This window comes from Mirounga angustirostris, unplaced genomic scaffold (assembly GCF_029215605.1).
Source record: "Mirounga angustirostris isolate CCGP_5_RB_7025 unplaced genomic scaffold, mMirAng1.0.hap1 SCAF_1, whole genome shotgun sequence".
In the NCBI taxonomy this organism is placed as follows: domain Eukaryota; kingdom Metazoa; phylum Chordata; class Mammalia; order Carnivora; family Phocidae; genus Mirounga; species Mirounga angustirostris.
Window position 1 is genome coordinate 195,451,711 of NW_026991709.1, and position 22,695 is coordinate 195,474,405.

Below are 22,695 nucleotides of genomic sequence, written 5' to 3' on the forward strand. Positions count from 1 at the left end.
CCCCACTGTGCAGCCAGGGCGTCTGCCCCCCTGGCCAACAGCTAGCAAGCATGAGGCAAGCACCCTCAGGACGAAGCCATGGTCCTGAGCTCACGCTGGGCACAGGGCAGACCCAGGACACACGATTACAAAGGAGGGAAGGGCCCTGAGAATGTGCGACTGGGGAGCCTCCCTGAGGCGAGGCCGAGTCAAAATCTGCGGCACTGAGCTGGGACCAAGCCGGCGTGAGGCATGTCGGGGCAGCAGATCCACGCTACAACCTGCACACAGCCCGAGGTTAGGTGGGGTCTAAGGAGCCAGCCCAGCGCAGGACCTGCGAGCAGGCGGGGTTCCCAACAGTCCTCACTCTGCTCCTCCCGGCCAGGCACCCTCTTGTCCTCAGTGACCTCATCGGCACCGCCTGGAAGGAAGGCGGGGAGATGCCCGACACGAGGCTGAACGGCAGGAGCACTCACTACACATTAGCTCCTGTTACGAGGCTCTTTGGCAGGGTCATGACCCAGGACTCGCCTCTGTTTGACGTCTCAACTCTCTCAGGTAAGGACAAAGCAGGTGCAAGATGGCAGCAGGCCACCCACCTTCCAGAACTCCACCACAGGGCTTTGGACTAGATCCTGAGCCTGGGGTTAGCCCCTGACACGGGGACTCAAGAGTCCTAAGGTAAAAGACCACAGCTTCTTAGACCTGGCTGCCTGTAGGGCCAGTGGGCAGGTAGACAGGCAGGCTCGGCTGTGGACCAGGCCCAGGGATTTGAGCAACCCTGGGGAGGTGGGCCCTGGGGAGCACTCGTTGGCAGGAGTTCCGTGCCACCCTGGATCCCGGCTGCCTGACAAGTCTGGGCGAGTGGCCACTGTTTTGGGGACTCCCGGCCACATACCTTTTTCAAAGAGTTCCTCAGCTAGTGCCGCAGTGATGCCGTTTATCTCCTGCAGAGAAATCAACCCGAAATCAACCCGCAGTTAGAGTTCCCCTGCCCCCAGGCCCTCAGACTCACATTCCCGGCCATCTTCTCTCTCTGTTGCTGCAATGTCAACTCTCTAGAAAGCTAATAAAACAAACAGAGCTTGTAACGTACGACAGGGGAGAGAGTAAACTATAAATCAAATTGCCCAGGAGGGGAAACGGAGTATCTCCAGTCCTGTGGACATCTGGAATGTCGCTTCAAAGGAAGAACAGGAACGGACTATCGCGGTGACTCAGCATGCACAGGCCCTGGCTGTGGCATGAGGCCTGGGAGGCTGGCCAAGCCTGGCGATCCTGGCAGTCAGCTGGGAAGCCAGCAGCCCCCAAAACTGGCCCCAGAGGATCCCGGGAGAGGGCGTGGCTGAGAGGAAGTCCTGTTTCTTCTGAGAGTGACCGTTTCTACTTTCGTTCATGTTCCAAAGGTGCCTTAAGAAAGTGAGTGCTGGCTCTCTGCCTGTGCTCATCCTTCAAGCCTTGCAACAGTCCCCATGGCCCCAGGGTCCTAAGAAAGAGGCAGGAAAGGACTTCCTTTCAGGAGGCTTGAAAGACTAAGCCGTCAGTCATATTCAGAGCTGGCGTGCTGGGATCTACACCATGGTGGGCAATGCCTGAGCGCCTGGCTCACTCCACGGCCCCAACGCCCCATGTGACGAAGATGGCATCCTGAACCCCGTTTCACAGATGAGCAAACTGAGGTGGAGAGTTGCTGTACTCTCCAGTGTTACATGGCCAGGAAGCAGCAAAGCGACTTGGCCTGGAAGTCTATCTCTGTACATAAGCCATTGCCTCGGCACTTTCGTGTGTGATCCTGGGGATGGCAGGACCCCACGGCCCCCAGCCCAACATCGGGCAGGTAAGAATTTTAACGAACTGACAGATGGCAGCCAACGGGACTTTTGGTAAACAGGCTTGGACGGAGACCACGCGGTTGCCTTCATGACTCATGGGAACATCCCGGCCACGAGGACGTGCGATTCACATGTTGATGGGACTCAAAAGGCACCAGGTTGCAGGAGACAGAGTGTCCTTTTCCTGTTTTTCTTTGTGGTTTGTCTCCTTATCTTTCATACATGATGGATATGCTGACGGTTGTTTATATGCTGCAAATATCTTCTCCCTGTCATGCAGGCCTCTTACCTTTGTGGTGGTTTTCCTGACACACAGAGATGCTTCATCTTTATAAAGGTTGTTTAATATGTGATTCTTTTCCTTTGTGACTTCAGGGCTCTTCCCCCATCCTAAGATTATAGAGATATTCCTCTTTTTCTTTTAATACTTTATGCTAGCTTTTAAAAATGTGTTTATTTCTTTAAGCTGCTCAAAATTCAGTTTACACACAGTGTGAGAAGAACCCCCCTTCGGCATCACAAGTGGACAAAAAGCCCAGTGTGGGGGCGGAAATGAGCAAACACAGCCCCAGCGTTAAGAAGCACAGGGTCTGGCAAGATCCAAGGTCAGATGCAAAGGGGCCATCAGGACAACACAGGCTCTGAGCAGGAGAGGGCTCCAGGTAGGGAGGAGAGAGGCTCTCCGTTCAGGCCGAAGTTCAACTTCAGTCTCTTACAACGACCTAAACTCAATTTAGTTTCCCTGACTGCAGTAAAGAACTGAAGATTAGTAAGAGCCTGGAATGATCCAAACGCTCGTTTCTCTACCAACAGTTTTAAGCGCCGTGGCCGGAGTCTAAGTCAGCACTTCCCCAGCCCGCTGCTGTGAGCATCACCTGGTCAGCCCTGAAAGAGGCAGGTTCCTGAGCAGCAACTCTCTGGCCCGTGCTAGTGACGCTGGGGCTCCCAGAAGGTCTCCCTCGGGAAGGGGCTCCCTGCCATCCATCCACACCTAACAATGTTACATTTCTTCGGGCAGCTGCCCTCAACACCCCCTCAGGGGACAAGGTTGGCATTTCTGGAAAACACAGAAAGCTGCAAGATAGCGACGGTCAAGGGCTGATGCTAAGCGGAGAGCAGGTTTTTTACTTCTGAGCAATCTAAAAAGCAAACTATGTGACAATTGCTTTCCGCTCTTCCGGGCACAGGAAGTGCACGCTGCTGTTACACTGTCTACTTTTGCAACACTACCTAGTTTCCCAGGCTTGTCTCCCCCTGCGGAGACTTCATCAGAGAGAACACAGGGATGCCTCGGCCCCTGAGTTTATGGTACAAATCTTACGGTACAAATCTCTCCTGAGAAGAGAATTTTGTTGGCCTCCTCAGAGTTCTGGTTAAGCCAGCCTTGCATACAGAGCAAAGGTGTGCAGAGTCAGTACCACCCCCCCCAGTCTAAGTCACTACAGATTCTGCTAGGAGGTCACCTGTGCGGACAGGTGACCCCCCCCCACCTCACCCAATCTAGGCGGAAGGGACCTAAAGTGCTTCGGGGTGCCACAAAGGTCTGAACTGAGAAGCATTTTTTAAAAAAGACATTCTTTATACCTCAAAAAAAAAAAATGCAATTAAAATAAAATTAGCTACACTTAAAAAAACCAGTAACACCCATCCCTAAATGGGTTATAGACCCGTCAGTCGGGTGCCTGCCAGGATCCCGAGTTGAGCTGCACACAAATGCGCCATGAACTGGTCAGGCTGTAGCTCGGCGGCTGCCACTCTGAGCACGTCTGCGCAGGCAGAGCCCGCGACCACGTACATCCTGAAGCGCCTGTGCCTATGCTCAAGGAGTAACCCCGGGCCAGCCCAGCACTCCTGCTGGGAGCGTACTCGAGCACAGAGCCCTTGGTAATGGGGCACAGACAAGGGACTCCCATCACACGGCACTGGGGAGGACCCTATGTAACTTTTTTTTTTTTTTTTTAGATTTTATTTATTTATTCATGAGAGACAGGGAGAGAGAGAGAGAGAGGCAGAAGCAGGCTCCCTGCTAAGCAGGGAGCCCGATGTGGGACTCGATCCCAGGACCCTGGGATCATGACCTGAGCCGAAAGCAAACACTTAACCATCTGAGCCACCCAGGCGCCCCCTATGTAACTTTTATTTCATGACCATGATGAGGCATTCTAGCAAGAGTCAGGTATGTTATGTGCAATTTGGCTTTAAGTAAAAATTCCCTACTGAGAGATTCAAGCCTCAAGTTTCACTGGAGAGAGCTCCAAGGCCATAAGTTACAGAGAAATCTGTCCTCACTTACAGCCTCAGTACTTGCAGCTGAGACAAAGGACGAAGGTGAATGCTAAGGCTGACATCAAGACGGTAACCGTTTGAGGCACCGGGGTGGCCAGGCGGTTGAGCATCCAACTTTTGATTTCTGCTCACATTATGATCTTGGGATCGTGAGATCAAGCCCTGCGTCAGGCTCCGCGCTTAGCGGGGAGTCTGCTTGTCCCTTTCCCTCTGCTCCTCCCCCCAGCTCGCTTGCTTGCTCTCATACAAATGAATGAATAAATACAATCTTAAAAAAAAAAAAAAATGGTTCAAATTTCGAAAAGTATCTTTGTCCTAGTCCACTGGCTTTAAAATAAGACAATGACAGAAATGCCACCTTTGCCAAGAACTGAGTGCCTCTCCTTACCAGGGCAGCCAGTACTGGCTGGCACCTGGTGAGTCCCGGTGGGCCCACTGCTCTTGCAGGTCCTTTACTGTCACTGCACAGCCTCCTCCAATGCTCAAGGGCTGGGGGTCATCACCCCCAAGCTTACAAAGGAGGAACTGGGACACAAAGAGGTCAAATGATGGACTTAGAATAAACGGTGGGGGTGGGGGGGCACCTGGGTGGCTCAGTTAGTTAAGCAGCAGTTCTTGGTTTTGGCTTGAGTCATGATCTCAGGCCTGTGAGATCGAGCCCACATCAGGCTTGGTGCTGAGCGTGGAGCCTGCTTGAGATTCTTTCTCCCCCTCCCTCTGCCCCTTGTGCATGCTCTCGCTCTCAGGGAAAAAAAAAAAAAGGCTTAAAGGGTCTGGAAATGGCCTGCCTCCCGAGTCCACTGGTTGACATCCTGCCACAAAATGGTGTGCTAGAGGGCGCCTGGGTGGCTCAGTTGGTTAAGCAACTGCCTTCGGCTCAGGTCATGATCCTGGAGTCCCGGGATTGAGTCCCGCATCGGGCTCCCTGCTCAGCGGGGAGTCTGCTTCTCCCTCTGACCCTCTTCCCTCTCGTGCTATCTCTCATTCTCTCTCACTCAAATAAATAAATGAAATTTAAAAAAAAATCAGTTAAAAAAAATGGTGTGCTAGAAATTCTTTGTGGGGATTCGTTTCATTGAATTTGAAAACCTCTGCTCGTGGGGTGATGGCATGAAGTTTGTCACGGAGTCCCAGGAGTTCCAGAAGCCACAGCTATCTGGAGAGAAACAGCACAGCAACAGGCCCAGTGCCGAGGTGTGCCCACTCACAGCAACACAGGGTTGCCCTGGCCCATGCAATCCCCATCTCAGAGTTGGCCATGGAGAGAAGTGCTGCCTTCTTTCCTTGCCATCAAAATCCACACTGCAAAAAAATGAAGTTGGAACCCCTTACCTCACACCGTAAACAAAAACTAACTCAACATGGACAAAAGACCTAAATATAAGAGCTAAAGCTATAAAACTCTCAGAAGAAAACCAAGTTGTAAATTTCTGTAACCTGGGACTAGGCAATGGTTTCTAAGAACATCAAAAACACAAGTGACCAAAGGAAAAAAATGGATGAACCGAACTTCATCAAAATCTCAAACTTTTGTATTTCAAAGGCACTACCAAGAAAATGAAAAGACGATTCACACAATGGAAGAAAACATTTGCACATCACATTTCTGATAAGGGTCTAATATCCAAAATTTATATATATATGAATATATATATATGAACTCCTACAACTCAACCATAAAAACACAAGTAACCTAATTTTTGAAAGTGCTGAGGACATCTGAACACACATCTCCAATGAAGATATGCAAATGACCAATAAGCATGTGAAAAGAGGCTCAACCTCATTAGGGAAATGCAAATCAAAAGCACCATGAGATACCACTTCACAGCCACCAGGATGGTTATCAAAAAAGTGGACAGAAACAAGTTTGACAAGGATATGGGGAGAGAAGAACCTGCACACTGCTGACGGGAATGTAAAATGGTGCTGCCACTATGGAAAAAAATTTGGCAGTTCCTCAAAAAGCTAAAGTTACCATAAGACCCAGCAATGCCACTCTTTATGTATACCCCACAGAAAGGAAATCCTATGTCCACACAAATCCTTATATATGAATGTCCACGGCAGCAATATTCTTACTAGCCAAAATGTGGAAACAACCCAAGCGTCCATCAACTGATGGATAATGCTGTATACCTAATCAGCAGAATATGACTCAGGCAAAAAGGACCAAAGTACAATACAAATGGACCTTGAAAGCATCCTGCTAAGTGAAAGAAGCCCATCACAAAGGCCACATTTGTATGATTCCATTTATATGAAATGTCCAGAATAGGCAAATCCATGGGGAGAGAAAGTACATTAGTGATTGCTGATGGGTACGAGGTTTCTCTTCATAGTGATGAATGTTCTGGAATAAGACAGTGGTAATATCTGCACAACTCTGTGAATATACTAAAACCAGGGAATTGTATACTTTCGATGTTTGTTTTCTTTTAGATTTATTTATTTGAGAGAGAGCGTGCGCATCAGCATGCGTGCACAAGCCGGGCAAGGAGCATAGGGAGAGGGAGAAAGAGAGAAGCACAGTCTCCACTGAACTGGATCTCAGGACCCTAAGATCATGACCTGAACTGAAATGAAGAGTCGCTTAACAGACTGAGCCACCCAGGTGCCCCAGGAATTGTATATTTTATTTTATTTTATATTTATTTATTTATTTATTTATTTATTTTTAAAGATTTTATTTATTTGACAGAGATAGCGAGAGCAGGAACACAAGCAGCGGGAGTGGGAGAGGAAGAAGCAGGCTTCGCCTCGAGGAGGGAGCCTGATGTGGGACTCGATCCCAGGACCCTGGGATCATGACCTGAGCCGAAGGCAGACGCCTAACGACTGAGCCACCCAGGCGCCCTGGAAATGTATATTTTAAAAGAGTGAATTTTGGGATTGGGACGCCTGGATGGCTTAGTCAGTTAAGTGTCTGCCTTTGGCTCAGGTCATGATCCCAGGGTCCTGGGCTCGAGCCCCGCATCAGGCTCCTTGCTCAGCAGGGAGCCTGCTTCTCCCTCTGCTCCTCCGCCGCCCCTCCCCCTGCTTGTGCTCTCTCCCCTCTCTCTCTCACAAATAAATAAATAAAATATTTTTAAAAAAGACATGCAATCTACTTTTTTTTTAAAGTGAATTTTATGATATGTAAACTATATTTTAATAAAGAAAAAAACCCGCACTCCAGACAACTAGGGTTCCCTGAGTCCACCCTGTCCAATGTCAGCCCCACAAGAAATGGAACATGTTGGGAATAATTTCAGAGAGGCCACTGATGGGACAAAGGCTAGAAGAAATATTCCCTAAGAACTCCCAGCCTGTAGAAAAGGCTGAGGAATCTTTTAGGCCCTCTTTGTTCAAACTCACTTGAGGATCTAGTGGTTCTCAAATCAGGTGAGATTTTGCCCCTCGGGGGATATTTGGCAATGCAGGAGGCCATTCTGGTTGTCCCAACCTGGGGTGGCTATTAGCACCTCAGGCGCAGAAGCCAAAGATGCTGCTAAACAGCACATGGGACAGTCCTCACGACAATGACCCAGTCCTGTCAACAGTGCCACAGCTGAGAAACCATGATTTAATTTCATGATGGGTTAGTTAGTTTTTAAAAATCCTTGAATTTATATAACCCAGGGGCCCTTCTGGTAACAGTATTTCAGTACTGTTCCAAGCAGTAAAGCATGCCTCAAAACAGAACCTCAGGGCCCACCTCAGGCAAACCTATTTCAAAAGAGCAGCCCAGGCCTTTCCATGCTCAGAGTGGGGCAAACCTGCCGCTCAAAGACCTAGGTCTTCAGCAATGAATTATACTTTCAAAGGGCTGCTTATCAAGTTTTATCCTTAAATGGCTAACCAAAGCTTTCTTAAAGAACAGCATTTCCTAAAATACTAACCGGTAAAGTTTATCTGAAACACTCGCATAAGAAATGGAAATTTTTCCTCACATAAAAAAAGACAACATAGGGGCGCCTGGGTGGCTCAGATGGTTAAGCGTCTGCCTTCAGCTCGGGTCATGATCCCAGGGTCCTGGGATCGAGCCCCACATGGGGCTCCTGGCTCAGCCGGGAGTCTGCTTCTCCCTCTCCCTCTGCCTCTCCCACTGCTCATGTTCTCTCTCTCTGTATCTCTGTGTCTCAGATGAATAAATAAAATCTTTAAAAAAAAAAAAAAAAGAAAAGACAACATAAAAAAATGTCTACAATAGGAAACTGAGAACTACAGTTACTAGTATATGCTGAATAAAATCCAAAGCATATAGATGGATAGACAGATACAGCCCATCCGTAAATGCCACCCATTTTCCACAGCCCCTCCAAGCTTAGTGCTATGCTAGCGTCATCACCAAATTTCCAGGCTCTACCTAGCACTCCAAAAAAGGTTCGGCTGTCTTACTCTGAAAACACTTCAAGAAAATTGTGTTGTAAACATATTTGAGCCCTTAAGACCACAACCCACAGGTCCCTTCCCAAAGGGTGAGCCTGAAAATGGAGTGGATTCTTTCATATCTTCATCACATAAAAGGAAAGCAATTAAATGTCAATTATCCAAAAATCTATTACCCAGAGATTAACTACTCCTAGTACTGTGGTGTATGATCTTTCAGAATTTTCCTAGGCAAATATACTCACATAAATTTCTTTTCATAAAAAGGGGACCATTCTACACACCATTTTACGGCATGCTCATTTCATATAGTAACATACTTATTTTCCTATGTCAACAAATCCACAGCTGCACCATCATTTTCTAGCAGAATATCTGATTACAGGGTTGTACCCCTTGATTTTTTGAAAAACACCTCCTATTGGACTTTTTCAAAACATTTTTTATTTGAGAGAGAGAGAGAGAAAGTGCACACTTGAGAGAGGGGAGGAGCAGATGGGGAGGGAGAATCCCAAGCAGACTCCCCACTGAGCGCAGAGCCTGATGAGGGGCTCGATCTCAGAACCCGAGATCACTAACCTGAGCTGAAACCAAGAGCGGGTCGCCCAACCAAATGTGCCACCCAGGCGCCCCTCCTGTTGGACTTTTGATTGTCTTCGGTATTTCGCTACTATCCTGGAATGTACCTATGTCCTGTTTACGCTTGCCTGATTGCTTTCCCCCTAGAATAAATTCTCAAAAGTGGAACTGTGAGTTTTTTCAACGTCTGAGTTTCACATGGCCAAACTTCCCTCTGTGAGGTGTGACAACTCATCCTGTCACCAGCAGCCTATGAATGTTGTTCCTCCATCCAGAGCCGTTCCGGGACACACACTCCCGGTGGAGTCTATCTACTGACCCTCGGCACCTCGGACCCTGAGGATGCCCTCCCATGGCCATATTCTGCCAACACAGGCTGATTCCTTCATCTCGAGCTGAACCAACAGCGAAACCGTCCTCTATCCCAGGTGTCAGCTGTTTCCACTCTACCCCCATCCATTTGGAAAACTAGCCTGAACACCCACAGGCTGTTTTCACTATACAAAATGCCACATGGTAAAGGAAAACCTCTGTGGCCACGGTCTAATTTAGAGCAAATCTGTCAGTAAATGGGCTTCTGCCCACACCCCATCCACAGCAGGGTGATGTTCCTCCATCTTCTAACCTCAGGGTACAACTCCGCCCCACCTCCCCCGAAAGCAGAGGCTCACGCTGGTTTGCTGCCTCGAGCCTGGTGGTTGAGGGCTGGCAGGAGAGACCTGGAGAGGAACTTACGTAGAGATGAAAATGTAAGAAGTGGGCCAGCACGCTGGGGGCCACGCCAGGGAAGGCAGCCAGGAGCGTCTGCAGGTAGACCTCCAGATCCTTCTCCCTCTTTTCCACCAAGCTTCTCGAGTTTTTCCCAATGATCTTTTTAGGCGGAAGCAGGTTTTTATCAATTTTCCTTTCTGCAACCAGCTGTAAGAAAATAGAAGCATGGTCAACCACAGCCCCAGAGGTCTGTGATGTTGCAGGATCGAGGCAAGCAGCGTGAGGACAGGTGCTTGCCAAAACTCCCACAACCCCTTCCAGCAGTGGTATGAGAATTAGCGATCCAACTAGTGCATCTGGAATTTGGCCTCATCAGATTCAAATAGTATTAGAAATACCAGTACCTTGATTGCAGACAAGGAGCTCCATCTGGAGCCTGTAGAGACAGTCAGAAAAAACCCCCAGGCCCCTAAGAACCACCACTTTTTTCCAAAGCAGAATGAAAACCAATCAGGGCGGTGGCCTGTCTTTAAAACACTCATGTTGCAAATGACCCAGAGAAAGGTGGCTCTCTCCAAAAACAAAGAAAGAAATGGAATCACAGCCAGACATTAAAGTCAAGGCTCTGGAGTAGCTCTAGTCAGGTGGGACAAGTTTAAACCCGTTCTCTCCCTGGGACACTGACCATTATAGGCACGGAGCTGGTTCTGCCCTCAGTTTAATGTGTGGCACAATGGAAATTTGGCCTAAAAGCCCCCAAGCCCTGAAACGACTCCCAGTTCTCAAGAGTTACCTTTTCGTGGAGATCATAGAAATCGCTGTAGCGGTGCTTGACTGTCCATTCATGGCTGCCATCAGTGACCTGGATGATATAAACCTACAAGGGAAAACCGACAGTCCTTGCCCAGCCAGCCAAAAGGAAAGCCTTGTCCTCCCCTCAGCAATAGCCACAGGCCACCCAGACCACCCAGCCCCCAGGCCAAAGTTAGGCTACCCTTGCCCACTAGCCTCTGCATCTGACCCTCGCCAAGCAGCAGGACCCCCTCGCAGCTTCCTCCATGGCCCTAGCACCAGCTGGCAGGCACATGGGATCAATCCATGGGTCTACCTAACAGTGAGGAACAAAAAAGGTGACCATCTTATCAAGCCATCTCTTTAGTTTTTTACTTCCAGCCTCTAACCTGAGCTGCAGGCAAGGCCACCCCCTCCAAGAGCAGCAGAACAGGGTGGGGTCTGGCAGGACTAGCTTCTCTGCTGTGTATTTTTCCAGGTGCCCTGACTATATCCTAGAAGCAAGTCCCTTCCCAACACTTTCAGCTGGTTCCTGGCTAAGATTTCTGCTGCTGAGCCAGGCATCAAAGCACTAAGAAGCCGATGGGAGGCTGGGGGGAAGGGAAGTGATGAACAATCAAGACCAGCAGAAGGTAATATGGCTTAGCAGGTTAAGGGAAAGGGCCTTGGAGTCAAGGAAGACCTGAGTTCAATATTTGGTTCTGCCATTTCCTGGCTGGCCTATGTAAGTGACTGGGAGCCTAAATTCTCTCTGAGTCTCAGTTTCTCCATCTTAAAAGCTGATAGATTTAGTAACTGAATAAAGTAATTCAAGCAAAATGCTTTGTACAAGGTCTGACATGCAGCAAGCGTTCAACAAAAGGTGTGTTAATAATATAAGAATAATCAGCACACCCGAGACAAACCGTGGGGTCAGCTTGGATCACCACTTCCCCTATATCCATGCAAAAGGGGCTCAGCCCCGCGAATAGGGAGAGCTTTTTGGAGCTGACGTCCTAGCTGAATGCTGCTTATGGGCAATGGCCTACCGACCATCAGCTCTGAGACCTCAACCCTCACCTGGAAAGGCCCCGTTTCCCCCCCGCCCCCCGGTCTCAGCGTCCCGCCCCTCTCTGCAGCATGTAGGGAAGGGGGAGGAGAAATCATCAAATCAGCTGAAGCCTCCAGAGAAGAGCAGCCATTTCTCCAGGGCTGGCCTGTTGCTGCAGGATCCGCCCCCAGCCCCTCTTCCCAGCCTGGCAGTTTCCCTCCCCCTCCTGCCGCCCAGGAAAGGAAAAAGAGCCAGAGAAATGACCCTCAGGAAGAGGGTTAGGAGGAGGGCCAAGGGGGTGGGGTGAAGGCAGGGCCAAAGCCCCCCCCCCGCCCCCATCCTCAGGGAACAAAGAACAGGAGGCTGGGAGATGCTCAATACGCCCCCACCCCAAGGCCAGTCCCTGCCTGGCTGCCTACCAGGCCCACAAGCCTGGCGACTAACCCCATACAGATCCAGAAAAGCCTCCCAACTCCATCACAGTCTGGAACTCCACCCCTCTTTTCTGTTCTCCACCTCTCCCAAGGCCTTGAAGTGTGTGGGCGCCTTGTTGCCCCAACAGGCTCCCTCCGCCCAAAGCCATGAAGACCCCTGAGGTTCCTGGGTCTTATACTCTCAGCCCACAGTGACGACCTCAATTCCCCCGCGTCACGGCTCCACTCCTCCCCCATCTGGTCTCTGCCTGACTCCCAAGGCCTTGGAGCTCCAGATCCCCCCTTTTTTTAAAGCAAATCTCAACTGCGACCCCACCCCCCACCCCCAGATCAAGGCCCCGCTCCCTCTTCTTCATGGCCTGCAGGACCCCGGACCTTTCCCCGATTCCATCCATCAGAGACCCCTCCCCTCCCGGACCCCCTGTCACGTCCTCCCAGGCCGGCGCCCCTGCAGGCCTAGAGGGTCTAGAAGGGCCTCCGCCTCATCTAGACTCCCATCTTCCGCAGACCCCTTTATCCCCAGATCCTCCCCAACCCTAGCCCTCATTTCTGAAAGCGTACCCCTTCCCCAAGCTGCCTCCCTGGGACCCACCCCAGGGCCCTGTCCCCGGACCTGCGAAACCCATACGCCTTCCCCAGATTCCCCTCCTCGAAACCGAGGCCCCCGCTACCGCGTCCTCCCCGGTGGCGGGGCCCAGATCCCCCCAGGACCCCCCTGACTTGGGACTCCGGGTTCCAGCCGCCACCCCCAGTTCTGGCGCCCGCGCCCCCTGCACACCGTATACGTGTCCACGAGCTCAGAGCCCACGACGCGCGCCTCCTTGACCGGCTCGGCCTCTCGCTCGGACCCGAAGCTGCGCGCCGCCGCCGCCATGTTCCGGGCTCCGTTGCGGCAGCCGCCACTGCCGAGCGCAGACTGGCAGCAGCAGGGGGCGGGGTCAGCGTCCCACCGCCCCCTGGCCCCCCCCGCCCCCCGCCCCCGCCGCGCGCCGCGCAGCCATCTTGGCCCCGCCGCCTCCTCGCGCCCTCGCCCCGCCCCTCGCGCGTAATTGACAGCAGCCGCCCACAGCGCGCGTGCGCAGGCCGCAGAGGCCTGAGCGCTCGCGTCGTTTGTAAAGCTCCTTTGCGGCGTTCCCCGCAGCCTGGGAGAAACTGAGGCACCGGGCGGGGGTAGCTCTGGGCATTGCCACTCGGTGCGCGGGAAGGGAGGACGGAAAACCTCGCACCTCCCGGGCTACCCGAAGCAAGTCATTGCTCCACCTGGCCTCTGTTTTTCCCCCTCCAGAAAGAGGCAGTAATCGCGCCCCGCCTGGCTCTCGGGCTCATTCCCTGGAGGGCACGAGAGGATTGAAGGAGAAGATACGAGCTGGGCGCGCCTGGGTGGCTTAGTCGTTAAGCCTCTGCCTTCGGCTCGGGTCGTGGTCGCGGGGTCCTGCGATCGAGCCCCACATCGGGCTCCCTGCTCAGCGGGAAGCCTGCTTCTCCCTCTCCCACTCCCCCTGCTTGTGTTCCCTCTCTCGCTGTCTCTCTGTCAAACAAATAAATAACATCTTTAAAATAAAAAAAATATATGAGCTGTGCTTAGAGCTCGAGCTGGACAGAGTAACTCTGCGCCAGTTCTTAACCTCTCGGAGATTTGGAGACCTTCTATTGTATGCGGTTCATCTATGCAATGCGCGACACTCAAGGCAGGGAGCTGGTGTGGTTATCGAGAGGGCTCTGCATGTGGGTGGAAGGAAGGGATATGTGCTGGTCATCGACTGCAAGACCCCCCGATGGTGTCCTACCAGAGCTCAGAAGGTGGGGCGACAGGCTGGCCCTGGATCCAGAAACTACAGTGCTGGAATGGGGTAGCACAGAGGTGGAGCCCTAACCCAAGGGAAGACCCTGACCCAGAAGAGGGAGATGGTAGCTGAGCTGGAGGGGAAGAGTCTAGCACAGATCGGGCATCTGTGGGTGTGTTTATTGAACGACTAAATGCAGCTCACCCAAGCCCAGAGCTAGTACTGCTCTCCCTGGGGAGATGAGAGGTCTTGGGCATGGATGCTTTGACACCCCTGGCTGAATGGGCTCCACACCCCTCCGTACTAAGGTGGGTCAATGACTTCCTTCTCCAACGGTTACACAGCACCGTACTCTGAACTTGGCATTCGAGGCTTCTCTTGGCAGGGCCTCTCCTTGCATACTGCTGGCCAGCACCGGCCACCCCCCCCCCGCCCCCTGCCTCCAACAGGTTTAGCTTAAGGCAGGGGCTGCCAAGTCAGCCATACCCTGAGCAAGTCACCAGCCCTCCAGGAGCCTCAGTTTCTTCAGCTGAAAATTGGGGATAATATTGCCCACCTCCCTGACCGGAGTTGAGCTGCTGTGTGTAGGGGCCTGGCCTGGGGCCCGCTACTTCGAAGCACCTGTCCTGTCCTTGGCTCACGTTTTCATTCATTCAAGAAACTTTTCCAGAGAGTCCCCTGGGAGCCATAGAGGATGGAGGGAAAAAGACGTGGTCCTTGCAGCCCTTCATCTGCTCCCTGCGCTGGGCAGAGGACACAGGGACTCAGGCCAGCCTGAGATCACCAGGGCTGGGGGAGGGGGTGGAGGATACTGCACTCAGGGGTGGGCTGGGCCGGCCCGGAATGCAGTGGGGCAGGGCTATTTAAGCCCAGGACTGGCTGGCAACCCCAGCAGCCTGCCCTGTGAGCCGCCAGCATGGATGACATCTACAAGGCTGCGGTGAGGGACTGGGCTGGACTGGGCTGGGCAGGGCTGGGCAGGGCTGGGGTGGGTGGGCCCACTGGGAGCTCACTCAACTCACGTTGGGGGACGAGGTCACCCCACGAAGGTGGTGGGGACCCAGGAGAGGGCCCATGCAACTTTCAGCCCAGGCCTTCGAGGGGAAGGTGGATCTGGCATTCCAGTTCCAGGGTGTGGAAGGAGTGAGGGGTTCAGGGGCTGGAGAGGAGCTTTCAGGTGGGTGGAGGAGGTCACCACTTTTAGCATCATGTCTGCCCCTGTCTCCAAGTGTCTGTAGTCTGTGTCACTGTCTTCCAACCACATCTCCCTTCACTCGTGTCCGTGATCTCTGGATATTTGCCTTTCTCAGTCTCTTCCCATCTCTTTGTTCCTCCCAGCTGTCCTTCTGAGTCTCTCTTGCTGTCTCGCTTGTCCCCACCCCCCTTTCCTGCCCCTCACATTCTGCTTCTCACACTTATAATCCCCAACCTACCTCCAGCTCCTTGGATGGCTGAAGACGCTGTGGAGGGTGGGACAGGAGTTTGAGGAGGGGGCTGGAGAGCCAGAATCCTGAGCTGGAGAAGGGGCTTAGAAGTTTGAGGTAGGCAGGGAAGCACTGGGCATGGGGGAGAGACAGGGGGGAAGGAATAGAGAACCGGGGCCGCAGCCCCCATCAGGCCTGGCAGGCTCAGGGCTCAGCGGTCTAGCCAGGGGTGAGGGCTGGAGAGTGGTCACCCCAAGTCCCTGCAGCATCCTGGGGTCACTGAGGGACTTCAGATAGTAGTCCCTCCCCGGAGTGGGGGGTGTTGCTTACCTCCCCCTGCCCCAGAGGTGAGGACATTTGGCCCAGACAGCTGTCCCCAAGGGAACCCCTCTCTCAGCCCTGGGAGTGCAGCCCCACTCCTGGGCAGGCAAGAGCTACAGCTGGCTCTGGGGCTGCCCCTGCCTATCCCGCAGGCGTCCATGGAGCTGGGGCACTCCACCCCGTGCCCATACAAGGCCTGGTGGGGCTGGGGACTAATTTTGGCTCCTGAGGCACCAGCAGGCCAGGGGGCCAGATAACACTGCCCCACCCCCCTGCATGCCAGAGTCCCCAGAACAATCACCAGGTTTAACTCTGTCCCCCGTTAAAAATAGCCCAGTGGCCATCCCGGTCAGGTTACAGTGGGTGGCTTTGCCCATCCCACAGTGGTTTTATTGTCCCAACCTGAGGGACAGCTGTCCCTCAGGCCACCCAGCTTGGATTTCAGCAGGGGGGCCGAAAGAGGATTGAGTGGTCACTGACTATTGTTACTCAGGGTCACCTTGGCCCTGGAGGGGGCACCCACCTGTCACCCTGGCCCTAAGCCCTGCCTCACTGAGGCCAGCGGGGTCACCTCAGGGCTTTGGGGGGCAGGGAGGGAGGACTGTGACCTGGGAATGGCCTGCCTCTTCCTGGCTTCAGTTTCCCCGTCTGTGGAATGGGTTGGTTTCCTTAATAGCAGCTAAGTCCTGAATCTGAGTCCTGAGACCTCCTTTCCTCTCTAGGTAGAACAGCTGACAGAAGAGCAGAAAAATGGTGAGTGCCCCAACACACGTGGGGGTACAGCAGTGTCGGGCTGGAAGAGCATAAGGACCCCAGAGGCTGGGGTCCCTCTTACTGTGACCTCAGAGGTCTTGGAGGGAAATGGGCAGTTGACAGGTAGCTCCAGAGGTCTGGCCTTCTGGGGTCCTGGCTTCTGAGCCCTGGCCACTCTGTAACTCCCCCAACACCCCCTCCCCCCCACCGCCGCATTTGGACACAGAATTCAAGGCAGCCTTTGACATCTTCGTGCTGGGCGCCGAGGATGGCTGCATCAGCACCAAGGAGCTGGGCAAGGTGATGAGGATGCTGGGCCAGAACCCCACACCTGAGGAGCTGCAGGAGATGATTGACGAAGTGGATGAGGACGGTGAGCCCCCCTGCCCCCCAGGCCCCAGACCCGCCTCACCCTCAGCTTGCTTGGGACCCGAGTCCTGGCTCTGCCATTTATTACTCTGTGCCCTCGAAGGAACCCGTTAACCTCTCTGAGCCTCAGTCATGTCATCTATGAAATGGGCATAACGACCACACTCATCTCACGGGGTTGCTATGAGGACGCGTGCAGGGACAGCACCGGGGTTTATCGTCAAGAGCATTCTAACCATCCCTCACCTTGCAGGCAGTGGCACAGTAGACTTTGATGAGTTCCTGGTCATGATGGTTCGGTGCATGAAGGATGACAGCAAAGGAAAGTCTGAGGAGGAGCTGTCGGACCTCTTTCGCATGTTTGACAAGTGAGTGCCTAACCCTGGATCTCTGACCCTGACCCTAGCAGAGGTGGCGAAAGGGGGACAGTCTTGTGACCTCAAGCCCTCAGTCTCCCATTCTGTGCAATGGGAGAATGGGATGGCCCACCTCCCAGGGGCCTTGCCTTGCCTCCTGGGGTCGTGGGTGGGGCTGCTTCTTCCCTTCCTCTGGCCCACACCATGAGCTCTGAGGTCCTCTTCACCCCCCACCCCTGCACAGAAATGCTGATGGTTACATAGACCTGGATGAGCTGAAGGTGATGCTTCAGGCTACGGGTGAGACCATCACAGAAGACGACATTGAGGAGCTCATGAAGGATGGTGACAAAAACAACGATGGCCGCATTGACTATGACGGTGAGGGGGGGCGCTGTGCTGGATCCCTGCTGCCCGCACCCTGGCCAGACCCCTTCTCTGACCTAGGCCTCTCTTCTCTCCACAGAGTTCCTGGAGTTCATGAAGGGGGTAGAGTAAGACACCAACGCTCGCCCAGAGCTGCCTGTGCCTCCTTCCAACGCCATGGTGGGGGCCAGGGGCTGGGGTCCCCAGGATGGGAGCTTGGGTGTGTCCTCGATCATGGGCCCTCCCTGACTGCCTCCCCCAGCCCTATCCTGGGAATTCAAATAAAGCCCTGCTCCCTGGAGGCCTGGTGTCTGGCTTTCATTCCCGGGGGCGGGGGGGTGCTGTGGATGCGCTGATGACCATTTCCTGCCTTATCCTTGAGCCTGTGCTCTACCCATCCCCGTACACCATCTTCTGCCAGAGGGCTTAGATTAGGCTAGAGATTACCACATTCCATGGCCCACTGGCCCCTTTCTATGACTGCTAATGCCTGGGCCCTGTCTCCAGAGATTCAGTATCTGGACTTGGTGGTGGCCCAGGAATCCACATTGAACAGGCTCCTGGGGGCTGTGGCTTTGATTGCCAATTGGCAGCTGAGAGGTCCTGTGCTTGGAGAGAGCAGAGCACCCTGCTAGGCCTTGGAGGCCCCTTGGCATGGCAGCCCAGCTCCTTCTCAGCTCTGGTTGCAGAGAAGCAGGGTGCTCCAGGGGCCCACTTGCTTGCATTTCATGCTGGTAGCACCGACTCCCTGGGACTGAGGGACCCACCGTCTGCTCTCCCTCCATTCACCCATTTGCCAGCTGAGGACCCTAGGGCCCGGAGAGGTGCAGGGACCTGTCAAGGTCATCGAGTGAGTCTGGCGGAGAACGGAGCCACGTGGCTCCCAGCCCGGGGCTCGGTCTGATGCACCAGCTGCCCTGACCCTCGGAGGCTCCAGCAGCCCACTTTCCCTCCCTGATGGAATGGAAGTGTGAGGCTTGGTGGCTCTCAGCTTAGTGGGGGCCAGAGCCACGGCCACAGCGGGGGCGCTGGCCTTGGAGAGGGGGGAGGCAAGGACGTGGAGGTGTCAGCAGGGGCGCTCACAGGAGCGACAGCCGCCGCGGTGTGCAGGCTCGGCAGAATGCCAGCAGCTGGGCTCCCCGCTCCCCCCAGCCACTCCAAGGCCTCTCCACCTGTGCCCCAGCCTCGGCATTCCCCAGACAGGCCCAGCATTCCGGAGACAGTCTTGGAATTCTGGAGATGCCTCCAGGGCAGGCCAGAGCGCGGGAGCTGTCCAGCCCCTGGAGAGGCCTGGGGAGAGCGGAGGGGTCCCTTCAGGCCTGCCCTTGGGAGCTGGAGAACTCAAGGACCTACACGTCACACGGAGGAGCAACGACATCCTGGGAGAGGAGGCAGGGCCACCGTGGGTGCACCTGCCCTAGTCGCATCCCTACCCTGTGCCTGGCATGAGGGCCGGATGCTGGAACCCTTCAGAGGGAGGCCCCATCCCTAATTTCGTGAAATTGACCATCGGCTCAGGAAGATAAGAGGGTGCTAAGTGGAGTGAGGAAACCAGTGTGGTGCTGGAATGGGGATTATGGAGACGTGGTGGCCACGAGGCAAGAGTGGTCCGGGATCCCGGAAGAAGTGCGTTTCTGGTGGGACAATCACAGAAGAGATGGCAAATCCTTTGTCCACATCAAAGTTGCGATGCCTCTGGGATGGGGTGGCAGGGATGTCAAGGCAGGGCTGGAGCTAAGTGAGGGTGCAGAGAGAGCGCTGTAAAGTCCCGTGTCCTCAGAGTAAGAAGGGCTTTCCCAGCCCCGGTCCCAGATGAGGCCCCTGGGGAGAGGGAGTATAGACAGAGGCGGCCAGGACTGGACACCAGCCATCCCATGTGGGTAGTCTGGGACAGGAGGTGTGGCCAGGGGGATGGGAGAGACCCTGGCTGAGTGAGGGGCCCTGGGAGCCAGGAGGGAAGGATGGGGACATTGAAGGCAGCTGGTGGCTCTGGGGTTAGGGACCTGGAGGCCCCTGAGGCCTTGGTCACCTGGACATGAGGGTTTCCTTGGAGCCCGACTGGAGAGGACCAAAGGAGTGAGATGAGGTGAAGGGGAGCTGGTGGGCACGGACAGTACCATGCAGCTCTACAGGAAATGTGCTGGAGCTGCAGGGAGACAGGGAGTCCAGGGAAGCTCATTTAAGGAAGTGGGGCAGGGAATGCTGCGGAAAAACCCAGTGGGGCCGGCAAAGGGTGATGGGAGATGCAGGGGCGAGGCTGCCGAAGGTGAGCGGCTATGGGTCTCTGGGGAGTGTTTTGAGGGCCTGGATCCAAACTGGGCAAGGAGAATGGGGCTGAATGGCAGTGGCGATACTGAGCGCAGGACGGGGTGTCCACGGGAAGGGATGTTTTGAATGGAGACGCCGAAGGTCACATCCTTATCAGTAGTCAGTTGGAGGATGAGGTCAGGTGGCTGAGGTAGGGGCAGGAGAAGGTGGTTGTTGGTGAGGAGGACTGGAGGGGCACCCGGGGGACGTGGGCTGTTGTTGGGATCAGAAAAGAAGAGAGAAACTCCAAGAGTTAGGCTTTCTGGGAACAAAACAGGAGGATGGCTGGGCCAGCTGTCAAGAGGGTACATGGGGAGGTGTGTGGGGGGGTGCCTTAAAGAGGGGTCCACAGGGAAGGGGGTCTGTGCGATGGTCCCAGGGTCTCTTTTCCAGAATGAGTTTGGTTGGGGAAGAACTAGAGCATCCATTCCGTCCAGGCATGCCCACCCCAGAATTCCAGCTGGGAGAGGCTGAGCTGTGACCCTCCACATAGACACCTGGTGGCTCCCGATGCACGAGCACGCACATCACACGTGTGCACAGCCAAGGGCTCACAAGCTCCCACCAGCACAAGGCATTAAGCTCCCCCATGTGCATCACCTATTTTGACTGTTTTGCTGTGTTCCGTCCTCCCCATTTTTTCTGGGCTATGTCATCCTTCGCCTAGATAGTGCTTCCTCCATGAAGGCTCCCTTGATTTCTTGATCAGAAGCAATCGCTGGAGTCTCCTACTGCTCCTGCCTTTTCGTAGTACGGTTGTCTGGGTACTGCCTGCTGCCCCAAAAGGCTTTGGTTTCTGCTGGGTGGCCCCACTGCCCCGCACAGGGCCTGACAGGGTGGGACCTCCTGCAGTTCCCTCTTTGTCCATTAGATGGCACAAGATGCCTGTGGCCGGACCCATTGATCTGCGCTATCAAGGGGATGCTTGGGGTCTGTTTCCAACTTGTGGCCAGCAAGCAGGAGCCTTCACAGAAGATCCTAACCCCCTTCCCTGGCTGGGAAAATGAGACCCAAAGAGGGAGAAGACCTGCTTAAGGCCACACAACAAGTTAACAATGGAGTTGGGGCTCCCAGCCCCTGCCACCGGCTGTTTTCCTGCAGTGTGGAGTGGGCTGCCCCCCACATCCTGCTCCAGTAGACCCAGGCCTCCCTGCAGCCCCAGCTGGGGGACTGGCTGAGCTGAGACCCCCAGGGCGAGCTGGCAGGCTGAGGAGTTGTTGGGCCTCCTGCTCACAGCTGGTGGCCACATGCTAGTTGAGGGGCTGTCCGGCTCAATCTTCAGCCAGACCCTGGCCCTCGGCCCAGTCTGCAGGCTGAAACGTCTCCCCAGGGAGAAGGAGGCAGAGGGGCTCCACCCTTCTGAGGGCCCATGACAGCCCCTGCACGGGCACACCCCTCCAGTGTAGAGCCTGCTACACTGGCCATGGAAGGAGGAGACTGAGGCCCAAAGAGGGGAGGGCTTTGGCCAAGTTTTTCGAAGGAGCCAGAGGCTGGGTGGACTGATGCTAGTCCCTGGCCTCCCTGAGTAGCCCCTCGCCCAATGCCAGGTCAGGACTCCCTGGGAGGAGGCATGTATGTGGCAGGGGGGGATGGAGACAGGGAGACAGGGTTCCAGGTCCCTGGGTCCTTCTCATGCTGACTCAAGGAGCCGACCTGTTTCCCTTCCAGGGATGAGATGGGGGTGGGGGTGGCAGGATCCCAGTACCCCAGGAGTCCCAGAAGTGAGAGTCCTAAGAAAGGGCAGGGCTAAGCAGGGCCTGTTGTCAGCCTGCTGTGTGGCCTGGGCCAGGTCCTTCCATCTCTGATGCCCCCAAGTTTCTTTCCTTTTTTTTTTTTTTTTTAAGATTTTATTTACTTATTTGACAGAGAGAGACACAGCGAGAGAGGGAACACAAGCAGGGAGAGTGGGAGAGGGAGAAGCAGACTCCCCACAGAGCAGGGAGCCCGATGTGGGGCTCGATCCCAGGACCCTGGGATCATGACCTGAGCCGAAGGCAGACGCTTAACGACTAAGCCACCCAGGCGTCCCTGCCCCCAAGTTTCTTGACCACCATCTAAGGGTTCAGCCTGGTCCATCAGGGAGCCCTAACTTGCAGGAGTTTCTAGAGTCCTTGGAGCTCCTACTCTGGCCAAAGTTTGAGATCTTAGTGCCTAGAGCCTCAGATTCTGAGTAAGGGGTGGAGTGGAGTGGAGTGGCAGCTGGGGGACGGGGGGCAGAAACAGGGGCTGCTGTGGAATGGGGGACATAGGGAGGTCCCCTCACTTGCCCCTATTCAACCTTCAGGCTCGTCTCTCCCTTGTCCCTCTTTCGTGGCTCTCCTGCCCCTGAATCAGTGCTCAGGCTGGAGGGAACAGAGGAGGGGGTGAGTGTGCTCTCTCCACCCTCACTCTGGAGGGATCGTAGGTACAGGGTCTGTGTGCAAAGGGGAACTCTGGGAAGAATCCACTCACCTGGTGACACTCTGGGCCTGGGGCTCTGGTGGATCTGCACGGCTGAGGGACGAAGCGCAATGGGGGAGTTCCTTAGCATGGAGTGCATACTGTCCTCTGCCCCAGTGAGCTGGGAAGGGGCCTGGAGGCCAGACAGGGACAGGCTTGGGTGGAGGAGGCTGGGCTCATCTCTTGCCAATCCCAGATCTATGAAGTGTGGCCAGACTTCAAGCCCCCACCCAAAACAGGGAGTCCCTTGGACTGGAATGACCCTCCCAGGCAACTTGGGCCCTGCCAGAGGAGCTGGGAAGCTAGGCCAGTGCTTCAGGGAACTGGACCCTCCTGGTATCAGGGATCTGGGCCCAGAGTCAGTTTGTCTCTGTCGTGGGGCCTCTGTCACGGGCAATGGAAGGGCAGGGAGCAAAGGAGAGCTCACCTAGACCTCTAGCCAGCCCACCAACCTCTGATCTCTGACCCCTGACTTCCCTTCTGGGCTATGTCCCCCCACCCCACCCCCGACCCCCCGTGACATTTTGTTGGAGGCTGGGGACTTGGGTCTGTGGACATTTTG

At 54.5% G+C, this 22,695-nt stretch overlaps 2 protein-coding genes across 8 annotated transcripts in view; one reads left to right on the top strand and one right to left on the bottom strand.

The window, feature by feature from the left end:
• NISCH (nischarin) overlaps window positions 1-16,265 on the bottom strand; it is a 36,576-nt gene extending 20,311 nt beyond the window's left edge. For 2 of the 7 annotated variants that reach the window (XM_064595455.1, XM_064595453.1), the window contains exons 1-4: window positions 12,793-12,981; window positions 10,552-10,635; window positions 9,783-9,965; window positions 878-926 (exon numbers count right to left, since the gene is read on the bottom strand). In XM_064595455.1, coding sequence (XP_064451525.1) covers window positions 878-926; window positions 9,783-9,965; window positions 10,552-10,635; window positions 12,793-12,888 — 412 coding nt within the window. In that variant the 5' untranslated portion in view covers window positions 12,889-12,981. Of the gene's footprint in view, window positions 1-313; window positions 401-877; window positions 927-994; window positions 2,664-9,782; window positions 9,966-10,551; window positions 10,636-12,792; window positions 12,983-15,231 lie in introns of those variants that run through there. The other 5 variants (XM_064595448.1, XM_064595445.1, XM_064595468.1 and 2 more) reach the window with 5 other exon arrangements.
• TNNC1 (troponin C1, slow skeletal and cardiac type) lies at window positions 14,634-17,688 on the top strand. The gene is made up of 6 exons (XM_045862223.2): window positions 14,634-14,738; window positions 16,266-16,296; window positions 16,523-16,669; window positions 16,919-17,033; window positions 17,266-17,402; window positions 17,488-17,688. Exons 1-6 carry the CDS (start codon window positions 14,715-14,717, stop codon window positions 17,517-17,519), a joined length of 486 nt encoding a protein of 161 aa, XP_045718179.1. The 5' UTR covers window positions 14,634-14,714; the 3' UTR covers window positions 17,520-17,688.
• The last annotated feature ends 5,007 nt before the right edge of the window (window positions 17,689-22,695 follow it).